Raw genomic sequence first — 18,113 nt, 5'->3', positions numbered from 1 at the left:
CTTTGGAAATTCATGGAAGGGAAAGTTAGAGAAAGTTGGAAAGTAAATTTCCAAATATTTAAATGTGTCTTTTTGGAAAAACCGCTTTGAGTTGATGCGTTTGCGTTTCGTGGAATAACATCAACCCTTGTGAGTTTTTCTTTTTGTTTCCCTGTCGAACTGTAAAGAGCGGCGGCTATGAATTGACTAAAAGGGGTTATCTGCGAACGTGCTCCATTGAATCCACGAATCAGCCAGACTTGAGCATAATTTTGCACACCCCATGTTAATTATTTTTCACTATGATTGAAGAATAATCCTTAACGAGCCACCATCAGATGATTGTTAGTCCGACAATCAAGCTGATTCAGCTTTTTCGATATTTGGGGTAATGTTATGTGTTTGGGGAAGTCTCCTCTATTGATTTATGGGATTGGGAAACAATCTAGTCGATCTTACTGTTGGCTTCCCTCATTGCAATCGGAATTATCAAAGGCCGATACATTTCAGCCACAAATTACAAAGTGATTTATAAAATTAAGTTAAATTAAAGCTCACACAGCTAAAGCCCTATTCATTCGTCAGCTATAAAACGACGAAACACAATTTCAAATCCGACTGTATTTTAAATTCACTGCACGCGATTAGTACACGTAAACATCTTTTATTATCTAGTAAATTAGACGGGGGAATTGAATTTAATTGAAACATTTTATGATTAGATTTCAAATTGTTGAATACGACTGCGTGATTTGCATCAAAAGCGCCAATGTACTTCTGATTTAGTGCTCATATAAGTCATTTTTATGCCGTACTGAGAAATTATGGCATCCAGCATCGAACTTGACAATGGAGTGATAACCGGCCGATAGGTTAAGGTCGAAACATTTATGTAGAACTCAAATGAAATAAAATGGTAGAGAAAATTGTTTCGTGTTTTCGGTTAATGGTCTGGCAGAAACGTGGCCCCAGGTGTACCAACTGTCAATTCGCTACCGTGGGACGCAATAAAGTAATGGTAAAAAAGAGTCGAAGAAGTTTAATATCACTTAAGTAAAAATAATGGCCCGAGTTACCGGGCTAATATAAATTTTAATGAAAGAAGTAATTTGCTGAAAATCTGTTGTGGCCAAATGAAAATTTGCTATATTTTTGCTGACATTTAATTAAAAGTTAATTTTAATTTAATTTGATCCGGTGAAACACAATATTATCACGTTGCTAGGAGCAGCATGTTTATTTTGCCAAGTTTTCAAACTCAACGTCCTGAAAGTATCAATATTTGTCCAAAATGGCTGCGATATTAAAAACTAATCCTCGCCGATATTAAAAAAACGCTCGATTTGTAATTAAAGTTTCACGATTTTTCTACAAATTCAATTTTCTATTTGCGCGAAATTTCGGTCAATTTCCGCTCGACACGTAATGAATTTTAAATTTAATTTGCGATGTAAATCGAACGCCATTGTTAATATTTGATATTCTAGGAAACGGGGCACGACTTAGCTAAACTTTTTAAATATATAATATTTCATATCGACTCCAAGTCAGCGTATTTCAACTTCGGCAACTTTCAAACACATCCTGGGAAAATACGAACGAACTTACAATTTTTCTACAATAACACCCGCGTCAGGCGGACGTGGGACTCAAACAAAAAGGCCCACAACTCCAAGATTTATCACTGGGGGGACAATTCGATAGCTGGACCTCGCAACTATTCGAACTGTCATCTCGTGTAATTAAAAAATATTTTTTGTGAGAATTGGCATCTGCATAACCCGTAATTACGCAAAATTCGGGAGTTGGAATGGCTTTTTCCCCTTTTCTATCTTTTGCCGCGATAATCGATGTTATATTCCGCTTCCTCTTGAATAAGTACGAATTCGTGGCGATATCGTTAACTTAACACCTCGGCTTGGCTCAAAGTTAAGTTTATTAATAATTTTGAGCCGTTGTTTTGCCGATGTGTGGTTGGTATTGTTCTGTTGGAATGAAACAGTTCTCGAAACAAGTCGACGACTCAAATCATTCCTAAGCAAGCTGCACTAAGACTGGCTATTAACTCGGCTCCCTTTAATTATATAATTCGCTCAAGTTGCAAACACGGCCACTTTACCGACGGAAACTCCAGAATTGTCGCGGTTTAGGAGACTGATTGTATTCCGGTTTGAAAGATGCCAACACAACTTCCACCACTCGGGTTCAATCATTCCAAACTTCTTCCAAAAATTAATGAATAAAGAAATGAGATGATACAAGGAGCGAGAAAATTAAATTAGAAATTTTGAGTCTTGCTCGGCTTGATCAACTTGGATCAATATTATATCTTTCTTTGTTGAGTGGCTTTGAGGTGGTAAATCTTGTGCAAAAAATTGCGAAATTAATGAATGCCGCCACATGCGATTTATCAGCGGTGACACCCCCGAGGTGCAAATAAACCAACAAAATTAAAGCCAGAAGCGCCATTTTTGACTTGAACACCATCAGATTAATTGATTAGTGGATAACAAAGGGAGCGCAACATTTACAAGTTTGATTTATTGAATTTTATTGTTTAATTGGGTAACTCGCTACTAAGCGTTGAAAGCAAAGTTGAAAAAACTGAAAGGAAAGAGACAAAAATAATAATAAATAGAAAGTGTACGCAAATTATGTTTTGTCTCGTGACGTTAATGGTGGCGCTATGTCGATTTTAGTAATTATTTAGACGCATTATCTATAATTATAAAGCCAGCTTTTGCAAGAATATGTTTACTAAACTACTTAATTACAGTCGTATGATGTTTTCGATATGCTTGATCGCTTTTACTTCTAATTGATATTTAATAAAACTCGTGCAAGGAAGGAAGTCGGGAAGCCTGGCATAGGTGTATCTTTTATGACAATGGTGGAAGTAATTTGGGTTGGTGTGTCTTTTTGGCGCAGATAGATTAGCATTATCTCCGTAATAATACTGTCAAGGCTGTCAGTTGGACACAGTATCAGACTTCTGCAACCATTTCGCAGATAAGCCTTTGAAATGTGTCCGCGCTCCCTGAACTCCAACCTTTTCATGGTTATTAGAACATATTACTCCTTGTCCAAAACGTGACACGAATTTATTCAATTTTTAATTGGCCGAATTTCGACAAATTCAAGGCTTTCATCACATATAATTATAAACAAGTATCTCCCGAATTCACTTGGCGAAACTCAACAACCCCAATTAATTAATTTAACGTCTTACAAACGTGCAAATACCCAGAGTTTCAATAACATGAATTGTTGAAGCTTGTTTTACACCCGGATTGAAATTACGACCTTTTATATGCGACTCACGATCAAATCACGGTAATCTCTCTTTTTGTTAATAAAATTTCGCGGCGGGAAGGCAACCAGTAATTCACTGATTAAACTTTCAAACGGCGTACCCACACAACATTATTAAAACTGTAATAAAGTGGGTAATTTATCTCACACATCCGAAAATATTTTGGGAGCCGTCACGAAACAACTTCGACAAATCCTTGAAAACCGTGACGATAAAAAGGTCACTACTCTTAATTGATTTTCAAATAATAACAATTTCAATTTATCAAAATATTATTTAAAGTGGAGACGAACAGTTCAAATCCGTGTTCGAATTGAGTTGACCTCCGGTGTCAAATTCCATTAAACCCGAGTCTCCTTCACACCTTAATATCACAAGTTGTGATTTTGAGCGCCAATTTCTAAATTAATTACTTGACGGGGTCAGTTTTTTCTCAATATTTTTATCACCAGTTTATTCGCTCGTGTTGCTAGGTATTGGCACGATGAACTTGCAAAACGTCTTCAGGACAATAATGGAAACATTATGCAGCGGAGATTACTCGCCATCGAACAAAATAACTAATTACACTTTTTAATCGTTTCTACGTATAACTTGACGAAAGGGAGATTAAACCGCAATTTCAAAGGCATCTTATTAAAAAAGTTTCGCGACTACCACCCCGATAATCATCAGCTTTACGACTTTCAAAATAAAATGAGTTAATGGTATTACGCAAACAATTTCTTCCTTTGATAAAAAATCACTAAAATAAGACTGCTGATAATAAGCAATCAAGTGTCGCCAAATGTCTCGAAAACAGACTTGGCCAATGGCAGATTTGCACAAAACGTAAACAAGTCACCAAACAACAACAAAATACGAGGACGGGGTATTTATCCGCAATTTGTTATCTTTATTTTAAAAATTATTAAAAAGCGGCTAACCAATTTCTAAAAGCTTTAAAATATCCTGATCGACTTCGATCCAAACAAATAAGAGATCGCCACATTTGGAGTATATAGAGGATGCTCCAGGATCTCAAACTCCATTCTCCGGAATGTTTTAAGACAGGGAACTGGACAACATATTCTTTTGGTTTAATGCAAAAAATCAACTTCAGCTCACCCCCTGTAGCATATTGATGTAAAAAACAGTGTTAATTGTTGCCCCTTTCCGTGGAATTTTTCCAAAAAAATATAATAAATTAAAATAAACATTTAAATTGATATCAGCTTTCCATGGCTACAAATTTTGTACTTTTTTATTTACGTACTAATTACATTATTAGCAGACTCCTAATACTAATAGTTTATAATCCTTGGAAAATAAGATTTGTAAGTTGCGGCTGAAGCCGCGCACTCGGAGATTACTGAAAAACGCCCTGCTGCAGCAGTGTGGGAATAAGCTCGAGGGTTCGCGTACCTCGTGGCTAACAAAGAGCAAATTTGTGTTCGTTAGCAATTCGTCACGTTTGTTTATTGGATTTGTGTTTCTTTTCAGAGAATAAAACGTGTGAAAAAAATGAGTTCCGATGCAGCAGTGGTCGCTGTATACCGGCCCATTGGCAATGTGATCACGAACAAGACTGTAACGACGGCAGCGACGAAGATGAGCATGTTTGTCGTAAGTCCCTTTCGGCGTGTGTTTCGAAAATTTTAATTTTCCTTCCAGAACAAAAAGTGTGCGGCGTTGACGAGTTCACATGTCGCTCGGCGTCAGGTGAATGCGTTCCCCTAACATGGATGTGCGATGACAACCCCGACTGTTCCGACGGCAGTGACGAGAAAGCGTGCAGTAAGATGTTTAATAATCCCCTAAACACGAAACGATCGAAATTGTTTCAGATGAGACTTGTAGATCGGATGAGTTCACTTGTAAAAACGGGAAATGTATACAGAAAAGATGGGTTTGTGATTTAGATAACGACTGCGGAGATAACTCGGATGAGAAGGATTGTCCGCCTGTCACTTGTGCCCCCGATTCGGAGTTTCAATGCGCTGAAAACTTTTGTATCACGAGCAAGTGGAGGTGCGACGGCGAGTATGACTGCGTCGATGGAAAAGATGAACAAGTAACGATGCACTCAAAAAAAATTTTTGCTCATTTATAATTCCAGGGATGCCCGAAAATGGCGACTAGCAGTTCCTTCTGCCTCTCCGAAGAGTACGAGTGCGGAGATCATTTAACTTGCATCCACAAAGGCTGGTTGTGTGATGGTACAAGGGACTGCCCCGATGGCTCCGACGAGTCTCCCGACAATTGTCAAAACATCACTTGTAGAGCCGATCAGTTCCAGTGTAAGGATCGCTCGTGTATTGCAGGACATTTACATTGTTCGGGACATCCGGAATGTCCAGACGGCAGCGACGAACTCAATTGTGGTAAGTGACTTGTTTGTGCACTTCAATGCTACATTTTTCCTCGAAAATCACAAATGGTGGCTTTGAAACGACGCACCGCAAGGATGTTCCACGAATTTCAAAGGATCTCTCTTCATTTACTTAATAAGAATAACGGAGACGCACCGAATGAATTTTATTTCAAATAGAAGCCATTTTGCGCGAGCTAACTTAATTGTTGATTCAGATCCAATTAATTTAAAATTCCCTACCTAATTCAACGGTGAAACACTCGATGCAGAATTGCTCGCAAACGCCCATCGCTCATATTTTCGAGCAACAAACGACACAATAATTCCGTATAATTCCACTTTTTAAACGCATACTTCTGTCTTTGTTCTCTTCAAAAATATGTACCTACAGGGTGAGCACTTGGTGTTAAACAGCTACCATATTTTTCTCTTTGCTTATTATTATTTCATATTTTTTACATTTCTTATGTCCAATATTAATTAATTAATAATATTGAGTTACCGAAAAAAATTACAGTGAGACACATAATTTATTTTTTAATTTCTTCGTTAATCTTTATTCCGCTGCAATAAATAATTCAATAGTTTCGTGTGTAGGTAGTGATGGAAACACAGTCTCTAAAGTTATGTATCGCAGTTTTTGAACGAGTGATTCGTTTGTTAGGAAAAAATAATCGTGGTAAATAATTATAACTTGGTAATTGTGCGAAAAGCGGTGGGTGATTGTTGACGGAGGTGTTGTTGTCAGGCTCTCCGGCGCCGAAGTGCGACCCGAAGACGGAGTTCGATTGCGGCGGAGGTAATTGCATACCTCTCTCCCAAGTTTGCGATAAGCGTCAGCATTGTCCTGACGGCGAGGACGAGCCAGTTGGCCGATGTGGGATTAATGAATGCAATGAAAATAATGGGGGTTGTAGCCAGCGTTGTGTCGACACTCCATCGTCGTTTTACTGCGACTGTAACCATGGCTACAAACTGGTTGATAACAGGACGTGTAAAGGTAAGTTGCGGCAAGGAGCAGGTTCCGTGTAATGAGTTCCGGTTGAAATTCGCAGATATCAATGAGTGCGAGATTCCGGGCAGTTGTTCGCAGATTTGTATCAATGATAAAGGGGGCTTCAAGTGCGATTGCCAGAGCGGGTACATGCGCGACCCTCGCGACCTTACCAAGTGCAAAGCAATCGAAGGGCACGCCTCCCTGCTCTTCGCCCGGAGGAGGGACATCCGGAAGATTTCTTTGGATCATCACGAAATGACCAGTATTGTGAATGAGACGAATTCGGCCACAGCGCTCGATTTTGTCTTTCGGACTGGAATGATCTTCTGGAGCGACGTCACGGACAAAAAGATATACAAAGCTCCGATTGATGAAGGAAATGAGAGGTCGGTCGTGATCAGTAATGACATAACGACTTCAGACGGCCTCGCGGTTGACTGGATCTACAACCACATCTATTGGACAGATACCGGGAAGAACACAATAGAACTGGCGAATTTCGATGGGAAAATGCGCAAAGTTTTAATCAAAGACGAATTAGAAGAACCCAGAGCGCTCGCACTTAACCCTTTGGAAGGCTGGATGTTCTGGACGGATTGGGGAAGTGACCCAAAAATTGAAAGATCGGGCATGGACGGATCACACAGACAGGCTATTGTAACATATGACGTTAAATGGCCCAATGGATTGACTCTGGATTTAGTCAAAAAACGGGTCTATTGGGTCGATGCTAAGCTAAATGTGATTTCCTCCTGTGATTATAATGGAAGGAACAGGAGACTTATACTCTTCTCGCCGGATTCTCTCAGACATCCATTTTCGATCACTACCTTCGAAGATTGGGTCTATTGGACCGACTGGGATAAAGCCGCCGTTTTCAAAGCCAACAAATTCACCGGAAGCGACGTACAACCCGTTACAGCCACTGCTATGGTAAGTTCTAGGTGCAGCCACCACGACTCGACTTTCAAACTTGCATTTTTCGGTTTATTTTGTTCAATCTAACCAATTTTTTAAAGAAAAAATGCTACATTTTATTAAAAAAGGTTTAAATTGCCCTTTTTTATATTAATTTCAGACAGGTATCTAAAATTTTCTATAACTTTTTCAAGTTGTTTAAATAAGCCTGCGCACGTATTATACTTTTACTGTTAGATCCAGAACCCGATGGTCATCCACGTCTACCACCCTTACCGCCAGCCCGATGGGGAGAACCATTGCCAGGCGGTGAACGGGCATTGTTCGCACCTGTGCTTGCCTGCGCCCCAAATAAACGCGAAATCTCCGCGTATTTCCTGTGCATGTCCCGAGAACTTAAGGATGTTGAAAGATGGATTGACTTGCGTTCAAGACGGTGAGTTAATTTCTGTTGTCTGTATTAATTTTTGATTTGATTTGTTTTATTTATTTTATTTTTGTATTTAACAGAAACATATACGACCACCGTAAATTCTATAACTTATACAGATTATTCATCAATGTCAGATTATATGACTGAAAGTGAGTACAAAAGTTTGGTTTGTTGGTGATGGTCTTTTCGGCACTTTTGCTTGTTTGATCACTCTTTGTTTTTGGCTTCTTTTTCCTTTCTTTTCTTTGAGTGTTTTGATTTTTTGAGGCTTTACTATGATTGTTTCCGTTTTAGGTACAACTAACAAGTCGCACACAACTAACGTAGTCCCTGAAAGTTCCGATGACGGTGCTGTTGCTGTTATTGTAATTGGAATATCTTTTGCCGTGATAGTCATAATCGGTGTTGTAAGTAACTTCCGAGTTGTAATTTTTGATCTGATTGTTTTTTGGTGTCAGGTGGTGTACTTCCTGTATAGAAAATATGTGAAACGTAACATGACGTCTATGAATTTCGATAATCCTGTTTATCGTAAAACAACCGAAGATCAATTTTCCTTAGAGAAAAACCAATATCCGCCATCCCGACCGTATTTAAGTACAGTTGGTGAAGAGGTAAGGGCACTCACGTTGGATTACAATAATATAACATCCAGATAATCAGTCCATTAAATGACTTTTAACATATTCAGTATTCATGTGTTGCATGAAAATTTAATCATTCACGTTTATTTTGAATCATTGAATGAAATGACAGCATCTCTGATTTATTTTTGCCAAGAAAAACAGTTTCGTACAAAGGCATGCTCAAATCAAAGTGAATTACTGACTAGGTTAAAATAAGTGAAGATTAACGCACTTAAGACTTGAAGTGTTAATAGCATAACATTTTTACTAATAGGTAATATATTCTTGTCCATCAGTATTAGCTTCTAATTGGATTGCAAACTAATATTTTTGTAATCAACTTTATTGATAAAAACGCTGTGCCAACATAAAATAGCTTATTTTAAGCTATGTTAATTAACTACTACACCTTCTATAACATTTGTAGTTAACTTTATGTATGTGTGCTTTAACTTGTTGTATTGTTGTATATATAACATATAAAAACAGTCCGTTAGTTGTAACTCTTATTATAGAAAGTACTTGTTCAAAGAAATCATTTGCTCGCAAGGCAGATGCTTTCTTTATATAAAATTGTGCGTCACTTCTAACCATTGCATCATTCAGATATCGTTAGTATTTTTTGTTTTGTTTCACGCGTCATGAATTCGATACTTGGTGAGTATCTTCATTTTTCTACTTTTATGTTCAGCAGAGTAGACAATGTAGAGACTAGTCCAATAATGAAGCTTCGTCTGACGCAGGAATATAATAAACACATCACTTAAAATCAATAACTAAACTAAACCGTAACATGTTTTGTTATTTTTTTCCGCCCAGACAAGGTTTTGTTTTTGGTCGTTCGCATCATTATTTTGTAGTTTTAGAGGTGTAAAAATGTTTTTCTAATGGTTTATTTTGTGTTCCAGGCTCAACAGCCTCTAACAGGTGCCAACAACCAAAATGACAATGTTTAAACAGTGAAATTTTTTTACTCAAAGTGCTCAATTACAGTGAAATTAAAGACTTAGATTTAATTTGACAAAGTCATCATTTCTTTTTGTATAGATGTGTATTTATTGTACCATCGTAAAAAGAACTAACTATTAGTGTGTTGTTAAAATTCCAGTTTCGTGTCAAACCACAGACTGAATTAAGTTCATTGCGAAAGTCCAGAGGAATTTGTCAAAATTTTTCGTAAACTGATTTCCTAATTTACTATTTGTGATCTCAGTGGAAAATGGGATTTTAACGATTTGGATGAAAGTGAGTGAGATTCGAGAGGTATGGTTAATTTGTCCAAAGAGTCGTATTAGCAATTAATCTAAGCCAATTGTAATTTTTAATAGTCACGTTTTCTCCAATGTTAAGTTTATTTTTCGAATTCGTACCTCGATATTTTTAATTTATCTATTTTCATTGCTCATGTTTGTATATATTAAATTTTTTAGAAATGTTTGTATTGTTAAATTATTTATTACACTACGATGTTAAGCTTGTAACTATTTTACTGCGAGAAATCAAAATGTAAAAAGTTGTATATTTCAGTCATAAACATATACTAATGTAGCTCTAAAATTCTGTGATTATATTGTTTGTATTCCTTTTCAATTTTCTAGGAATTTACATTTTTACTGTCTAGATTATTTATCACATCCTAACTTTTTGTTTTATTTGTGTAATTATTAAAATTTAAATAAATATATGTACAAGATAATGCGTTTTTTATTCCGTACGCCTCCCCTTTAAAAAACCAAACGCGGCATTTATAAATATTCCGTTATTTAAACTAGTAAATCGAAAACTTTCCAGCTGTTGTTTTGTAAACTTTTTTTAAGGATAAAATTTCCAAACAACTCAGTCTGACCACCAATTTACTCTCGTTTTTTATTTTAAATTCTAAAGGCCGGTTTACAAAACATAATTAATGCAAATTGCGACTTTTGGAATTGCAAAGTAAGTGACGACTAATTCAAATTCGTTTGATCCTAAAATTCCTAAATTAAATATTAATTTATTTAATCAAAACTAAAAACTGTTTGTTTTTAGTGCTTTACATAACAGGATTCTATTTTCCCGTACAAAGTGTTATTTAAAATAACAAGCTTTATATTAACTTTTTGCTTCTGCTAAAAATCCCTTTATTAAATAAGGCCTGAGGTAATTTACACAAGAAAAATCAATTATTAAAAGTGACAGTTATTACTAATCAGTAATTAGTCTTTAAAAAAAAAAATAAGACAATAATGAATCAGCAATGATCAAACACTTTAAGTGCTTCGAGCTTTTGTACCAAAAAAGGAAAACCCAAAAATTCTTTTATTAAGTTTTTTCATTAAAAAGTTAATCCAATTTCGTATTTTATACCGAGTGAATAAAATGTGTAAATACTAAGCGTTTTTTAAACACGTTTTATTATTAGTTTTTTTTTATTAAAAAATAATAATTAGTGAAAAATTATGTGGTTATAAAAAAAGGAAAAAAAATGGCGAAACTTAAAAACAAAAAGATTTAAACAATTTTAGCCTTGAGAAACGTTTATTTTTGTCGATTGTTTGGCTAAAAAGTACAAAGTTTAAGCAAAAATCGCTTGGTTCCATAATTTCCAAAATTCGCAGCAACCGGAGTTCGAGTTCGTGTTGCGGGATTTCTAGAATCGTGTTGCTCAACGGTTTTATTATGACGTCATTTTGATCTTTCATTTCGCATTTTGTGTTTTGTACGTTAATGTGTAGATTGGATCGCTGGAGCAGTTAGAAATAAACGCGTAAAAGCAGTTATTTCAAGCGAATTTCTTCAAGCATCCGGGTATGTAGTAAAATCCCGTCGAAAAACCGATGTCTAACATGTTTGTACAGGTTCTAGGCCTGCTTCTACTTTTGCTGGTTTAGACTTGTTAAAGTTGAGTAATGGTGTACAATTATTTATGAAGATTCTTGCATAAGAAGTATTCTCAAGTAAGGTACATTCAGTAAGATGGACAAACATAGCAAAGGGAGGAGCTGGCCTATGCCGGATGCTGGTATCAAAAACATCATCTTCAAACTCGAAGAAGCCCTAAGTAATGAGAGTCAGTTTATCTGCAACTACGCTGAGAGGAAGCCTTGGGAAGTTACAATGTCTGCCAGGGATGGTGCCGCGCACGTTTTGAGGTTTCTCAAAGTTTGGTTTGATGCCCCTGAAGGCGTCTTTTTTTCCGCTGTCTACTACCTTGACAACTTTTTGGCGCGCATGAAAGTAAGATTATTTTCATACAAAAACAAAATTGTTTTTGTTTGTTTCATTAAACTCTAATATTGCATCATCTAGATAAAATTATCATTATCTCTATTGTTTTTATTCGCCAGGTCCAGGAAAAATTTCTCCCCTGCTTGACTGTGAGTTGCTTCAACCTGGCGGCCCAAAATCACGGCTTTAAGATCAATACTAGTCACTTAGTGCTGCTGTCTCAAAGCAAATGTTCTGTCAAAGATATGGAACGTATGAGTGCAATAATCACCGAAAAACTTAACTTGGGAAGCCTAACAAACTGCAATCATTTAGACCAATTGCAAGTCTTCATGGACATTTTCAAATACATCGCCGTACAGTTTAAAATCCAGGGCTTGCTTAACAGGATGTTGCAGGTTTGTTGTTCCCCTGATTAAATTCCAGTTAGGTAGAGTCATTTTTAGTGGCAACAACTATGTACAAGACTCGAAATACTACTTTGCGATTCGTCGTGTGCAGCTTTTAAACCATCAGTCCTCGCTTTAGCGTTTATCCACTTCGAAATGGATCGCTTTTTGTCGAAGGAAAATCCCAAAAAGTCCAATTATTACTCAACGGAAATGTTCTATATTTTGGCAGTGATGATTGAACTTCAGACGTTATGCAACGTAAGATGTTTGCCCAAAATTGACCGTGTTTTTTATTGATTTTTTTTAGATTAACTCAAGTGATTACAAGACTTGTTTTGAAAACATCACAAACGTCTTGAAGGAGTACGACAGGAGGACGAAGACAACTCATTGTCAGAAATTGACTTGGCGCTTTTCTATCTCCACACTTGCCTTGTCTAAGTTTAGTCAGAATTATTATTCTATGCTCAATACTATCACAGAAGAGTGAAACACTTTATATGAAAAAAAAAAACAACAAAAAACAAAAACGTTTGAAAAAAATCAAAAAACGAGAGAATTGGTTTTGTTTACACCCCAGTAATTTATTTGTTTGTAAATGTTGCTTTCGTTTAAGTGTGATTCCATGTTTAGGAACTGTAAACCAATTCTTTTTATAGTTAAATTTTTATTTAATAATTTTATAATAAATGTCAATGCTAAAGATGTTGGCTAGGTACATAGCTTAATATCTTAAGTACAGCTTTACGTTTTCCTTGAAGTAGGCGTGAACTATGCATTTAATTAGTTTGTGCCATTTTATTTAAAAGTGTTATGTAGAATTCAAAAATAAATTTAATAATACTAGTCGTGCCGTTACCATTTCTGTCGGACAGTAAATTTGCCAATTATAACATTCTCAATAAAATCTTAAAATTACGTTGACTCTTATTAAAAAACCACAATCAATTGAACAGAATTTATTTTTAAAAAAGTACACAAACCTTAAAAACAGGTACACTTTATGCAATGGATAGCTACGATTGAACGTTTGTATTGCACAATAATCCGTAACAATTTTTTCAATAACAGTCAAAATGGGACATTTCCGACAAATTACTCGAAAGTGGCAAAGGAAACAAACATTGAAACGGAGCTAAGGCACAGAATGTCTCAAACAATTTATCGCAAAGTCCAAATATAACAAATTTTGTACAAACATGGACGTGTGGCGGTTAAGTAATGTAAAAAATTTGTAAGTCCTTTATATGCGCACGATGGATGGATACCAAATTAAGCTACAAGGGTAAAACTACAGTTAAAATAAATAAATTTTACAAAATATACAATTAAGTACACTACGGAAATAAATATACTGGTGCAGAAATATACACAGGCATTATTAAGTAAGCTATTATCTACTGTTACGTCGTTTCCATGTTTCTGTGGACCGTGACTGGAACCACAATACATTTGTTTCTGGGAATACATGTGAACTGCGCTGGTTCGACATGTCCCTTATTTGGCACACTGATATGAGTGGAAACACTGTCCGACCCCAAATCGTCATCCAACGAATCAAACTCAACCGGAGCCAAAGACATATGCTCGGACTCGTCATGTTGAGTCATCGTCGAGTAGCCATGATCCGAATCCGCCGCCAAAGTCGTTCTCTTGTAATTGCTCGACACACAGTATGGCGAAATCGGATCCGGCTTGTCCTCGTGAAGCAACTTATCTCTATGGTTGCCCATAGCGTGGTAATTATCACTCAAATTAAGATCACTCATTCGTAAATGATTCTCCTGAGTGGACGAAAGGTACAATCTTTCGGTGGCTTGCGGCGCCAGAGAGCGATGATACACGTAGAACATACAAAGGAGGAGGAGGACTCCGAATATGAACAAAGTTATGACACTTATGGGCACACTGAAGGACTCTTCTGGAAGATCAATTTCGTGGAGGGAGTTCCTGTAGGGTGTCACAGACCCGATGATTCCATTGAAACAAGTGGCCATGGAGGCGCAAAACGGACTCTCCAGTGGACTACCATCAATATCATACTTGCACCATTCGCAACCGGTTACTCCAAGACACCTCAAATGAGTTTTCTCGCGCTTGCAACTGGCCGGAAAGCATGACTTCATCTCACTTGTGGCATCCTCAACAAAGCGAGCTTTGAGAGTCACGTGCTCCGGAAACCAGTTACAAACCGGATTGTTACTGTGGTTATAGTCCGTACATTTGAGCTGTTCTAACGGACACTCGCACGGACATTCACATTCTTTTTGTTCCATGCGGTTGCAGTTCAGACATAACCGGTCCACGATACTACACGGACAGAATGTAACCACGACGTTACAAGTCGCGTTAACCATCCCAACGAAAACGTTGCTATTTCGTATCGCAGCTATGTGGTAACTGACGCAATGCTCTCCCTGGACCGAACTAACCAAAACATCGCTGTAACTAGTATTTAGCTTGTAGTACCTCTGGACGGTGCCACTCCCGTAACTGTTACATAGCACCTTCTTAATGAAATATTTATGGCTCAAAATATCATTAGCAACCAGTGATTCTTTATGCACAATATGTTGCTTCTCAACCGGCCCGTGCTCGTTCGGATTTATCAAATTCGGATGATAAATCAAGTACCCCCGATCATCCATCAGAAAACAAGTGACATTTGTGGCCAAACAAAAGGGCATACGTTTCAAAAGTGTGCGGAACACAAATCCGTAACTAACATCAAGTGCCACAACCACATCCGAGGTGGCGTAGGCAATTGTCACAATATAACCAGCGCCGCCTTCGTCCAAATACGGCGGAATCATAATAATCTTCGACTTGTGCTCAACAGCTTGCACAAACCAGGCTCGCTTCGTCGGATCTAGACCTTGATCGAGGATACTGCCCGGAAACATTTGAAGTACGCCGCTGTAGGAGGCCACATACCGGCGAACTATATACTTCGATTTGAAGCTAGACAAGTGTTGGCTGCGCAAAAAACTCAAAATATAAGCAAGAGCTGCCACTTCGTCCTTGATTTCAGGCTTCAAGCCCAAATCTTCCAATTGCTGAGTATTGTTTTTTGTTATATGGAGGTCCTCCTCGATTGTCTTTTTTTCGGATTGGAAGCACGACGAACTCAAGTAGAGGGAACCAGCGTCCAGAGTTGCAGCTTGGTTGAAATGGCGACATAAATTTGATTCAGACGGCAATAAATGTCGGTACACAAGTCTAATACTGTAGTCGTCCGACGTATTAAAAGGCCACGTGATGTGGTGAGGCTTGAGAGGTGTTGGTGACTCGTGTGTGACTATGCACACGATAAACCAATCACCCACTCGCTTCCAAGTCCATTTGACCTAAAACAAACTTTCTATATACCCTGTATATAGAAGACGGAAGAACCTGCACAAGACTGAGGACTTACAGGTGATCCAAACTGAGTAGTTAATTGAAACCCTTCACGTTCGTTCAAAAGTCTCTTTTTAACAATATGTGGATATGCAACGTTTTCGAAATATGATATATCGACGTACTGTAATTGCCGTTTTACTGACATAACTGATGCGAATTTCGGATGTAAGATAACCCGTCCTGGTAAAGAAAAAATGAAACAATGGACAGGCGGGTAAATACATTATTACCTGCCATATCGGTCAAAAAAGCGTAGTAGTTTTTGTGCGAATTGCTGAAATAAATAAGTTCTCTGGCCCAACTGGCAAAATAAACATCAAGGCCCAACAACCCAAAATTACTGTTGTGTAAGTACCCCAACGAAAAGGAGATTGTCAAGTCTTGAAGTAAAAAATTAGGAACTAGAATGGTAGTGTTAGTATTACCGTTCGATCTTTCATCCCACGTTGGAAGCGAAATCAGTTTTTGCAAGTTATAGTTTTGATTATAGTCCATGTAAAAGCGAGCCAAGGCAAAGCCCACCGTTTCCGTCGAATTAATCGGCACCATAATCCCTCTGAATACGTTCCCGGGATGCGAGATGTTATACTTTTGGTAATTTTGTAACGCAATGTCTTCGAGGAATTGCGTTTCGTAAATAGTGGGTCTACTATCGTCAATAACGGCACACGTGTTGATAACAAACGGACAGGAGATATTTTGCGAAGCCTCCACTATTGTCTCAAGCACGGCTTTGGCCTCCGTCAACGACGACAGTAAACCCCGGCTTATGTACAGAATCATCACAGTTTCGTTTTGTATCTGGCTGTTCTCGATTACTTTTAAAGCTTTCTGGAGACCCAACGAGTGGTTTGTGGCACCGCTCCCTTTGTGCATGCCGTCGATAAAATTGTACAATAACTTCTTCCTACTGGCGGTAACGTGAGTAAAGTTCGGAACGTCGTCAACAACTGAAGGAACTTGGTTTGTCACCGGACACTCCTCATTTAAGAGCGGAGATGACCAGTCGTTTGATATGGCAAGTATGGCGATTTTATCGTCTTCGTCCAAATTTTCAACAATTTGTTTGGCTATAAATTCCGTTAACGACAAATTCCCACTTTTTGGCGACTTACCAATTGATAAAACTATGGCAAAGTGGCGCTTGTTGAGCGAGCCCCCATGGTCCAGCAACAGGACAATGTTTTTGGAAGCATAATTGTTTCGAGACATGAAATTTTTCCACAACAACATGTGGTCAATTCTCTCGCAATTAATAAAAGGCGAATAATGGCACTGGAGATCAGACGTTGAAATAAAATACTGCTGTTTGGTGTCATTCTTTGTAATCACATGGGTTTTAATCTTGTCCAACACTAAAATTTGCCGTGTCATTGATTGTACGTCCCGAGACATCAATGAAGCGATTTGTGAATGAATGGATAAACGTGAATGTTTTTTGGTAACAAAAAACGATTTCTATGAATGCGTTGGACTTGGAAAAAAATTATCAAGTGATTACCCGGCCATTCATTTGACACGCTTTCAACTCGTAGTCTTTACCAAATTAATTAAGTGCTAACGCAGCGTGGGTGGATAATGCAAACATGGTTTTTCAACGTAGTAACTATTTTTAAATTTGAGAAATTGCAAAAACTCACATGATATTATTGCTTCTTCACTCTTATCCGTTTGATTTTTGATACATGGGAGGAGAGTAGAGCGTATTTTGAGTGTGTAATTCAGCATTTGCAAATTCTGAATTGCCGCTTTAGTGGTCAGTAGCGCGGAAAAAATGTCGTCTATTTTCCTCTCTAGTTTATAAACAATTTCGTTTACCGTCTTGTTGGCATCAATGATAGCCGAGGTGTAATTAAACGTTTTGTACAATTTCTGAAAGAGAAAAGGTTTACACCAATTAGATAAGGAATTCATCTCACCTTGATGTAACTAATCCCCAATTCCTCGTTTTTTATTATACCCAAGTCTTCACCCAATTCTTTCGAAACATTTCGCATCCACACATCATTTAATTCGCTTGTAAAGACACAGATTGGTATAATTAACAAAACTAAAGCTAAACTTTTAAACGCACTATTATATTCACTAACACTACTCATTATTGATAAGGGTTATATAGTGAATTTAGCCAAAGAGGACACCCTAATTCATGCTGGAGCTACCGAACTTTCAACCTCATCCCATTTTAGTGAATTATTACTGGTTTTACTGTGAATTTTCTTATTATCTACCCATTTTTTAGGCAGATAGAATTAAACCTCTAAACAGTAAACAAACAAAATGACGGCGATGTTCGGATGTTGTTCACGAATCTCGAAGTCTCATAAGATCAAATCTGGTGCCATCAATAATTTATTCTAACTAAAAATAAATCACTATAATTTTGTTACATTACGTTGTATTAAAATAGATCAGTGGGTTTTTTTGCCGAAAAAATATTTTGAAAACTGTAGCTGTTAGAAAATCGGATTATGCGTTTTGTTTTTTGCGCCG

At 37.4% G+C, this 18,113-nt stretch overlaps 3 protein-coding genes across 5 annotated transcripts in view; 2 read left to right on the top strand and 1 right to left on the bottom strand.

Moving 5' to 3' along the window:
* LOC656314 (very low-density lipoprotein receptor) overlaps positions 1–10,315 on the top strand; it is a 37,875-nt gene extending 27,560 nt beyond the window's left edge. Inside the window, exons 3-13 of one of the 3 annotated variants that reach the window (XM_015984398.2) lie at positions 4,775–4,897; positions 4,946–5,068; positions 5,119–5,345; positions 5,391–5,655; positions 6,394–6,645; positions 6,701–7,575; positions 7,798–7,996; positions 8,071–8,142; positions 8,288–8,400; positions 8,452–8,607; positions 9,528–10,315. In XM_015984398.2, the coding sequence (XP_015839884.1) occupies positions 4,775–4,897; positions 4,946–5,068; positions 5,119–5,345; positions 5,391–5,655; positions 6,394–6,645; positions 6,701–7,575; positions 7,798–7,996; positions 8,071–8,142; positions 8,288–8,400; positions 8,452–8,607; positions 9,528–9,575 (2,453 nt within the window). In that variant the 3' untranslated portion in view covers positions 9,576–10,315. Of the gene's footprint in view, positions 1–4,774; positions 5,069–5,118; positions 5,346–5,390; positions 5,656–6,393; positions 6,646–6,700; positions 7,576–7,797; positions 7,997–8,070; positions 8,143–8,287; positions 8,401–8,451; positions 8,608–9,527 lie in introns of all 3 variants that reach the window. The other 2 variants (XM_015984397.2, XM_015984399.2) reach the window with 2 other exon arrangements.
* A 933-nt stretch (positions 10,316–11,248) lies between these two features.
* Positions 11,249–13,136, top strand: CycG (Cyclin G). The gene is made up of 5 exons (XM_962933.5): positions 11,249–11,406; positions 11,457–11,835; positions 11,946–12,224; positions 12,273–12,476; positions 12,526–13,136. Exons 2-5 carry the CDS (start codon positions 11,575–11,577, stop codon positions 12,706–12,708), a joined length of 927 nt encoding a protein of 308 aa, XP_968026.1. The 5' UTR covers positions 11,249–11,406; positions 11,457–11,574; the 3' UTR covers positions 12,709–13,136.
* Positions 13,137–13,162: 26 nt separating this feature from the next.
* Positions 13,163–17,923, bottom strand: LOC656480 (uncharacterized protein). The gene is made up of 7 exons (XM_963009.4): positions 17,540–17,923; positions 17,261–17,492; positions 16,736–16,975; positions 16,046–16,690; positions 15,851–16,000; positions 15,634–15,800; positions 13,163–15,565 (listed from the first exon to the last, which is right to left on the bottom strand). Exons 1-7 carry the CDS (start codon positions 17,717–17,719, stop codon positions 13,622–13,624), a joined length of 3,558 nt encoding a protein of 1,185 aa, XP_968102.1. The 5' UTR covers positions 17,720–17,923; the 3' UTR covers positions 13,163–13,621.
* Positions 17,924–18,113: the final 190 nt, after the last annotated feature.

This window comes from Tribolium castaneum, chromosome 10 (genome assembly GCF_031307605.1).
Source record: "Tribolium castaneum strain GA2 chromosome 10, icTriCast1.1, whole genome shotgun sequence".
NCBI classification, from domain to species: Eukaryota; Metazoa; Arthropoda; class Insecta; order Coleoptera; family Tenebrionidae; genus Tribolium; species Tribolium castaneum.
Note: the sequence above shows the minus strand (reverse complement) of the source record. Positions and strands in the feature narration are given on the sequence as shown.